Source organism: Hetaerina americana, unplaced genomic scaffold (genome assembly GCF_022747635.1).
Source record: "Hetaerina americana unplaced genomic scaffold, ioHetAmer1.1.p SCAF_4, whole genome shotgun sequence".
Lineage (NCBI taxonomy): Eukaryota > Metazoa > Arthropoda > Insecta > Odonata > Calopterygidae > Hetaerina > Hetaerina americana.
The window spans coordinates 51,260,887-51,269,747 of record NW_027286985.1 but is presented as its reverse complement, the minus strand read 5'-3'; the positions used below and the strand labels follow the sequence as shown (position 1 = coordinate 51,269,747).

General features: G+C 35.4%; 1 protein-coding gene across 1 annotated transcript; it reads left to right on the top strand.

Annotated features, from left to right (window-relative positions):
* Positions 1-676: 676 nt before the first annotated feature.
* Positions 677-4,272, top strand: LOC139691770 (uncharacterized). The gene is made up of 4 exons (XM_071589627.1): positions 677-1,196; positions 1,269-1,493; positions 3,923-4,054; positions 4,128-4,272. The coding sequence occupies exons 1-4, from the start codon at positions 1,124-1,126 to the stop codon at positions 4,208-4,210; spliced, it is 513 nt and encodes a 170-aa protein (XP_071445728.1). The 5' UTR covers positions 677-1,123; the 3' UTR covers positions 4,211-4,272.
* The last annotated feature ends 4,589 nt before the right edge of the window (positions 4,273-8,861 follow it).

Genomic DNA, 8,861 nt, shown 5'->3' with positions numbered 1-8,861 from the left:
CTGAAATTTGTCACAGGATATGCCTAGAGAGCTAAGCTCTTCCACAGATATTTAATATCATAATTCTTAATCGAACGCTCAATGAATGAGACAATTCAAATAACAAAATTCACATTCATTTTACTGTTAAAGAATTGGAAATACAGATAAATTAGAGCTAGCGTATTTCTTAAGACTTACCTGTCGAATATGATGCTTATAATACTCCTTTGCTCCTTGTGGAAGTTTAGCACACTCTCGCATTAGGTATTTGTATAATCCTTTGGAGGTAAGGTTTTCAGCTGAGAATATTATTCGACTAAGACATACCATGGCACAAAATGTTATCGCGAGAGCAGGCGATACAACATTAATTCCTTGCTCAATGCGGAAAATAAATCCGTGAGTACGTTACTTGAAAAAACAGTAGACAATCCGCGAGTTATTCCAAATTATACGATTCTTCAATGCAAGTTAATGAACGAATCAATGAACTGCTCTTTCTAAAAGGTTACTATTGCCAACGTAACAATAATGAAGTCAATAAAAGAAACATGATTGTGAGATAGCCATAGTATAAACGAAAAAATACAAAAGTGGTACCATGCATTTTAAAAACCGCGGTGAATGATATTTCAAAAATTGTATTAGTAATAATTTTATCAATTAACGTTGATTTTACATTACCCAGTTTACCTCTCTCCCAAGTGCACGATTAAAAGCAGAAGGTTTACATTTTATGCTTAATGGTTTAAAGAACCAATTTGCTTATTTTCATTTTGTGGGACCTGTGGATCAGAGAAGCGTTGACATAGCTGCCGTAATCGGTCGTCAGTTCTATATAAATGTGCCCTTCATCTAATTATGTGAACTATACATGCAACCTATGCCATATATATGATTGAGTGCGATATATTCCCGGTTAGTCAAACCAAGCTACAGTCGGCTTGGGCGAGAGCGACCTAAATTCATTGGGAATCGCCTGGAAACATTTTAACCAAGGTTACGGTAGCGGGAATTGTTTATGACTATTTTACCCATCGATCCAAGTGCCGAAGAATAGATTGCTACCCGTTAATCAGCGCTACTTAGTTCGGTTTATGATAGTGATTTTTGAGAATTCATTATAAAATTGGAGGCTAACATGATGTCGTCAGCGTGGAAACTATTACCAGACAAGGAAAACCGTGCGAGTAAATTTATTCGGTCATCTAAAGGTAAATAGTTTTTATGTTCGTGATGGCTGCAACAATAGCACCGGGTTACATGAAGTTAATTTCTGTCTGTAGTACGAGCCAGTGGCCCTGTCAAAACATCAAATCGTAATGCCATTCCTAAGAAGCAAGTATTTGGAGATCTGAAGAACACTATCCAAAATTTTAAAGCAGAAAGTGAAGAAGGTGGAATCCCCAAAGATTCTAAGCCCATTTTCTCTCTACAAAGCCCTGATGGAAAACTGAGAAATGAAGATCGGCCTCATCCAGAAAATTTACCGATGCATTTAATTGTGGAGGGTATGTTGGTAGTAAAATGATATTCACGCAATGGGAAACTTTTTAATTACCTCCGTGGACAAACTTCTTTTACTGAATAACTATTTAGAGCTATTTGGCGTGCACGCCCTCAGTAATATGTATTATTTTGTCTATAGTCGAAGGGTATGATTACAATTTTTCCGTTATTCATCCATTGCTTCGAAGATAAGGTCTTCTGGAGTTAGTTAAAAAAGCATGCTCTGCAGTATCTGTTACTTGATGGCGTGTCCATACAATTTTCACATTACTGAAATAAGACTAGTTTTGTTTACGCAGTAGATAAAACTATCGTATCATCGAGTAAATATATATTCTTTGCCTGCAGCCGTCAATGGTTGTGTCGTTTGTTATGGAGTGTTAATTTTATCATTTGTAATAATGGGGTAAATTTGGTTGTTGGGTATTTATTTATATTAAGTTTGTTTGTTCAGCTTCCTAGCTTGACCTGAGGTATTGTTTCCCCGGTCATGGCAGAACTCCTGATTACGTTGTCCCTGGTTAGATATGGGACCGGGGAAGAGGTCATAACCTTTTCAAATAGATTTAAAGAAGCATTGATAGTGTTAACTGGGTTTTTTTTATTAATACCATAATACAAATTTGATTATCCTTTAGGAGAAGCAATAATGTATTTGGGAGATGAGCAAGCTAGTTTTATTAAATATAAAATATTCCCAATTGAAATTCAAGAATATTTAGGCATGTACTCATATGAAGGATATTGTAAGCATTGAAGTATTATTTTTGTGTAGAGTGAAGATGACGGTGACAGAAAACGGTCACATTGGTTTCATTAAATAATGCTTACAAGGAAGTATGGTAAAGTGCTCACTTGTTTGTACTTCCTCTTTCACCACCCATAACTCTGAATGAGTTTTCAAATTATTTATATTAGTTTAATACAGTTATATGAAAACATATAGACAAGAAATGGTTATCAGAGTGAAAATTTGACTGTTGAGAAAGTAGAAATCGATTATAAACTCAAGGTATTCCACCTATTAAAAGTTGGTTTTGTGTGGTGCTCTTCTATGTATCCTATGAACCTCTCTAGTTTTCCTTTCTTCCTACTCTTAATTCCTTTGTACCTTCTACCGGCCGTCTTGCTGTGTATGAAAATAAAATGAAACAAGTTAAGTTCTTTGAAGTTTAGGGTATAGAAAGAAGTCAGCAGACACAAGAAGAGGGCATCCATTTTAGAGGCACAATAGTTTTTAAGGCTGCAATTGTAAAAAAACTTAATAGAATCGTAGGGGATGCCCAAGAATTGATTGTGAAAACAAAATGATGGAAACAGGCTGTTGCAAGAAACAAAGAAGGAATTAAAAGATTGACAGATAGAATGAGTGCTTGGAGAGCTTGTTCAGACCAATTGTGTATTACATTTTATATTTATTTATTTTTCTTTTTATATTTCCCTGCAATGAAATTCGTGCCTCTTGAAGGGAAAAATGCAGTCAGTTCCGGAAAAACCCATAAATTCAAGTTTTAATGAAGAAATGAGGAAGATGCATCACAGCTCTTTTTTGCATATTTAAATTCAAAACAATAATGGTAATTTATCATCTGACTTAAAAGAAATATACACAGATATTGTACCAAAAGGGAAATAAAGCACTATTCGGCTTTGAAGGCTGAACATAATGTGCCACATGACAATGAAGCTGTTAACTTAGTGATAAAATATATTTGCAGAGTTTTAAAAATTGTCAAGAAAAAAGTCAGTTGCAAAAAATTCTCAATGAAATTGCTTCACTGTGCATTGTCAAATGTCCGTGGTCTGAAATCTAAATTTAACATGATTAATCTGGCAGCTTCGATCTTTCTTTGAAGCTATTGTGTTAATTGACAATTTATTTACAGAGGATGTACAGGTACAGCTATATTATTCCCCACCAAAAGCATGACATGTTTTGAAGGCTCCTAGACCCTCCAACCCTGGTGTGAAGATTGTAGTTCTGATGTCCAAGTGGGCAACCAAAATAATTACAGCAATATTGATAAGCCCTTCTTCTAGTAATCGAGCACATAAATAGTAATTTCATTAAAAAAGTTAGCTTTGCGCTAAAATTTCCCTGGTGTGAGTGCCAAGTAATTTAAATATCTCTGGTATGTATTTGGGAGTCATTTCATCTCTTCAGCAATCACTTTCACATTCTATAAATCCCTTCACATAGTGATAGGATTAAATGTAAAGTGAAGCGTATACCTTGCACATTAAAATATTTTTGTATTTGCCCTAATGTTGTATTAATATGTCAACTTCATCAATGTAATTGGCCTATCTTAATATTTGTTTTCAGTGTGGCCCTAACTTAATGCATTATTTAACACATGTAAATAGTTTGTTTAAAGTATGGATAGTGATTAATTTGCCATTGTATTTTTTCATTTTTATTGTGATTTAGATGACTTTGAAGATTGTTTTCTGCCTGGTTTAAAGTTTTCTAATTTTGAATTGGAGGATTTGTCTGATATAATTGGAAAAATTAACAAACCCTTGGAAATTGAGCCTGATAGTCCATTTTTATTGCCTCAAGGTAAGTGTATTGCAACAAGCTTGGTTTTTTGTAGGTGAATATCAGTTTTTTTTATTTCAATTTGTTGTTTTAGGGAGAATTCCACTGGATGTGAAATTAGATTTTCCTGATGAGGATTTTTATGATGTGCATCCGATTTGGAATGACAGCATTTAATGACAAACTCTTTTGGTATAATTTTACTTTTTAATGTATGAACTTTGTATTAAATTTTATGATGCAATAAATTATCTCTTTTAATATTGTAATTTTTTAAGTAATTACCTACTGAAGACTTCTCATTTCAAATGGAGTGATTGAAAATATTGCTTTAAGTTCCAGAATCAGTAACATAGATATGCCTAGATCTAACAAGTAGTGAAATGGATGTAAAGTAGCTGTAAAAGTCACAGGGATATAGCGAATGAGTCATTGCCGAAGAGATGAAATGACTCCCAAATACATAATATCAAATGTTCTAGTTATTTAAGATCTGAGCTTAAACTTGGCTGGACATAGTATGTCCATGATCAAGCATAATCATAATACCCCAAAAAGGTTTTTCTACTCCAATTCCTTGCCTAATTTCTTGGTCATTCATAGCAATGTAATTCAGGGATTGGTTGTAATGTGACAAAGTGCAAATATGGTATACCGGAATGAGAGTTATAAATGAGAAAATCAACTGAGTAAATTCAGTAATACTGTAAAATTCACCATCTACATCTATGCTGTAATTACCCTTCAAAAAAGCATGTCTTGTAAATACCCTTAAAGACTGGCTGGGGGTTTGGGTACATTTCATTATCGTGTAGGTATCACTATGTTCTGTTATCATGATATACAGTATGATTTATTGATCTACAAAGAGTGATCTTAACAATTCATCTGCACATGTAAAACAAACTCCACAGATCCATCAAATAAAAGAAGGAATGTAGATTTCACAGAATTTAGTTTTCCAGAATTCTGTGGGAAAATACGTTCTCTTGTTTCATTTGATGGATATACAAAATTTATACTTAGTGAAGCTGGACCCTATAAGGTTCAAACTCCTCAGACTTTCCTTCTCAAATCAGGTAACCACCACGATGCCAAGTTACTTATCTAAAGTTTTCAAAAAAATGTTTACCTTATTCTAGTTGGAAGAAGGAGGAAGATGTCAATAGGATATAATATCAGTTAGAGGATATAATCAAGTGTGTTCCTGCAGGGAAACATTTGGTAGTGATGGGGGATTGGAATGCGACAAGAGGCGAAGGTAGAGATGGTGATGAGGAGGGGGACGACGGGTTAGTCATCACCAACACCAGGTTTAGACACCACAAAAGGCATAGGCATACATGGAAAATGCCTGGTGACTCGGAAAGGTATCAGTTAGATTATATTATGGAGGATGTGGAGCTATTGGTGGTTAAAGAAATAATCTCAAGGAAGAAGATCCTAAGGCCAATAAATTAGATTATATTATGGTTAGGCACCGATTCAGGAAGTGTGATCAAATTGCTTGGCTTCCTGGGAGCGGATGTTGACCTGGACAGCAATTTAGTTGTGATGAAGTGTAGTGTCCGTTTAAAAAGACAAGGCTTGGGCGGCAGGATAGGAAATTGAATGTAGAAGCATTAAATGGATTGACAAGGAAGGATTATTGGCTGGCTGTAGAGAAAATCATGTATGATGGTAAAGAGCGGAGTACTATTGAAGAAAAATGGGAATGTATCAAGAAAAGGGATATTGAAAGGAGCAAAAGAAACTATAGGAACCATTAATGGGAAAAGGACTAGGAAACCATGGATGAGATGATTAGAAAGATGAGAGAAGAAAATGGAAGAATGTAAACACAGAGTTAGGCAAAAGGAAGTACAAAGTGTTGAATAATAAATTGAGTTGGGGAACAAATAAAGCAAAAGATCTAGTGGGAGGATATTGAAAGTTGGTAGAGGAAGGGTGAAATTGGAGCGCTCTACAGTAAGGTTAAATCACTATCAGAAAGTAAGAAGGGAAGATCTGTGCTAACAGTTAGAGAAAAGTCAGATAAGATAATAGTGGACAAAGAAAAGATCCAAGAGAGATGTAAGGTATATATAGAAGAATTGTATGGTTAAGAGCTTAGGCCAACAAGGTTAGACCTAGAAAAGGAACATGATGCAGAGGAAGATGGCTTAGGTCCCGGCATACTCAACAATGAGATAGAAAGGACATTCGGGGAGATAAAATGAAATCAGGCCATGGGGGTGTAGACAACATTCCTGCAGAACTACTAAAATGTTTAGGGAAATGTGGGAGGAAGAGTTTATATGGACTGATTCGTAGTATCTATGAGGAAGCAGAAAATAGGAATAGATTGGATGGACAGGAGGCTAATCCGTCATCTGTACATGTCTCAGACTGCTTAGGTGCGAGTGGGTACGGAGAGTCCAGATGGGCAGTTTTAGGAAGAGGAGTAAGGCAGGGTGGCTCCATATCACTGGTGCTATTCTACGTACGTATATGTGGAGGAAATGTTTAAAAAGGCATGGGGAGAACTCGAGGTAGGAATGGAAGTCAGAGGGGAATTTGTAACGGTGCCTAATTTATTACAGAATACCTTTTTATATTATCTCCTAGACAATGACCAAGAAAACATGTGTCCCTTTCGAGAACTTCATTCTACTATTGACCAAGGTATTGCTACCGCTAGGCGTGAATGAACACAAATAAGTCTCAGGAAAAATTTGTCCAATTTAATAATCCTTATACTGTCTGAGGCAGTTGATTTTCACATTTTTATTTACCGCTCCTAGACTTGATTTTGAGATCTTTTCCTTTCAATTATCACTGAAGTATCCATGAAGTAATTTTGAATAGATATGAATAAAATGAACTAATTATTTTTACATTGCCAACCTTCAATAACCCTGGAAATAAATTCACTATTTGTTTCTGATTCTTTAGATAGCCTTCGGTTATTTACTTTCACGTATTCCAAAGACGACATGAAAATTATTGGCCTATATTTTTTGCAGTATATTTAGCAGTTGATATATTTTTAAACTTGTAAGACTTAAAAGAGTTTCGCTTTTTCGGATGGTGCACAATTTTTGCATGTGCTGCTTGGTTTTTTCATATCCCTCCTGGGAATCTTTTCTGCGTGGGTTTTTTGCTATTAATAAAGAGAAATGCCACCAAGCTGATAACCTCTTGGGTGGTAGTGGAATATTCAGCCATAATAATTGCTTTTTACATCTTTAAATTGATGCCATCATCTAAAATAAATTTTGTGATTAAAAAGAGATGTTTTAGGCGTGATGTAATAATTAATTAAAAATTGGCAATTTTCTACAAAATAAAATGTATTAATATTACTGGTGTCAATGTAACCACATCATCGTGAGGAGTTTGACCTGACGATGATGTAGTTACATTGAAACCAGTCATAATAATAAATTTTATTTTGTGGAAATTATCATTTATTTAATTACTTTTGTGGTGTTTTCAGCAGTCATAGTCATTAGTTCTGTAAATTAGCAAAAATAAAGCTTATCCTTCAACTGTTAATCAAACAGAAATTTAATACATTTCTTGTAAGTGTAAAATGCCTTTCAGAATACCACAATAATGTGATTTAATATAATTATTTTTGTGTTGCTGAGCTAGTTTCTAGAAAATAAGGAAATATCTTTTGAAGATTTTAGTGGAACCTACCAAAAATTGATATTCCCTTTGTGAAGAATTATTGTAAAAACATGAATTTTAATTGTTAGGTCCATTTTTTATTCAATAATTTATGGGTTTTGAATTGAACTTTATGTGTTTCTCTGTTCAATAAATAATTTAAGGCCAATGCAATATTTTTCTTTCCTGCAAGCATAACCCAAGTCATTTCTGAATGTCGGAGGTCGTTGTTTAGGTAATATATTTAATAATTGAAAAAATCAATAATATATGGAAGATGGTATAGAAATTATGAAGAATAATATGACCCATATCTGTCTGTGCCATACGAGAGTGCCATTAATACCAACACACACACATACAACACTAAGAACACGACCATCTCCCTAAGCAGCAACCATTCCTTTGTCAACCACTGTTTCATTATGTGGCAATTCCATTCCACTTAATTGACAGGGAGCCAGATCGACCCATCAGCACCAGGTCCTGGCGTACCGCCTGCTTCGCCCTGGGCGCTCATAGCCCCAGCTGCAGAGAGCCTTTTTTGGCAGAATGCGGTGTGATTTCCCTTTGTGGGAACCACAAAAGTTATATCTGCGGTCAAAACATTATTCTCCTTAAAATTGATTCGGTTCACTGAGTAGTACTGTACTCCCTCTATTCGCCAGCATACGTACATCTCATGTAATAGGCTAAGTGTGAAAAGACTAGACGCCTTCGAAACCTGGTGCTGCAGGAGGATTCGTTACATAAAAAGGAGGGATAAAATAAGAAATGGAGAAGTATACAGAAGAATAGACGAAGAATGGACCTCAGGGAACACCATGGGCAAGAGAAGAACCAGATGGCTTGGCGACACCCTGGGGTAATGGATTCGTGAATAATGTAATAGAGGGAAAAGCCCTAAGAGGAAGGCCAAGGGTCAAAGAACGTACTTAGCAAATGATACCGGAAAGTAAACCAATTAGCGTCAGATAGGGTAGGATGGAGGATTTAAGTTGACCAATTGGCATTGACCGTACAACGTTGATAACTGACTCTGGCGCGTATAAATGACGCTAGTACCATCTATCGACCAAGATGCTAACTATTTTGTAGTTTCATTGTAAAACAACCCCCTCTTCCTGCGGGTTTCCCAAAAATTAAGAGTTCATATTCTTATCACGGTAGTGGC

What these genes read in the sequence shown, in the direction of transcription:
- LOC139691770 (XM_071589627.1), top strand. Translation starts at nt 1,124, where the DNA reads ATGATGTCGTCAGCGTGGAAACTATTACCAGACAAGGAAAACCGTGCG. An exon ending in GATGCATTTAATTGTGGAGG is followed by an intron (nt 1,494 to 3,922) that starts GTATGTTGGTAG and finishes ATTGTGATTTAG; the next exon opens with ATGACTTTGAAGATTGTTTT. An exon ending in TCCATTTTTATTGCCTCAAG is followed by an intron (nt 4,055 to 4,127) that starts GTAAGTGTATTG and finishes TTGTTGTTTTAG; the next exon opens with GGAGAATTCCACTGGATGTG.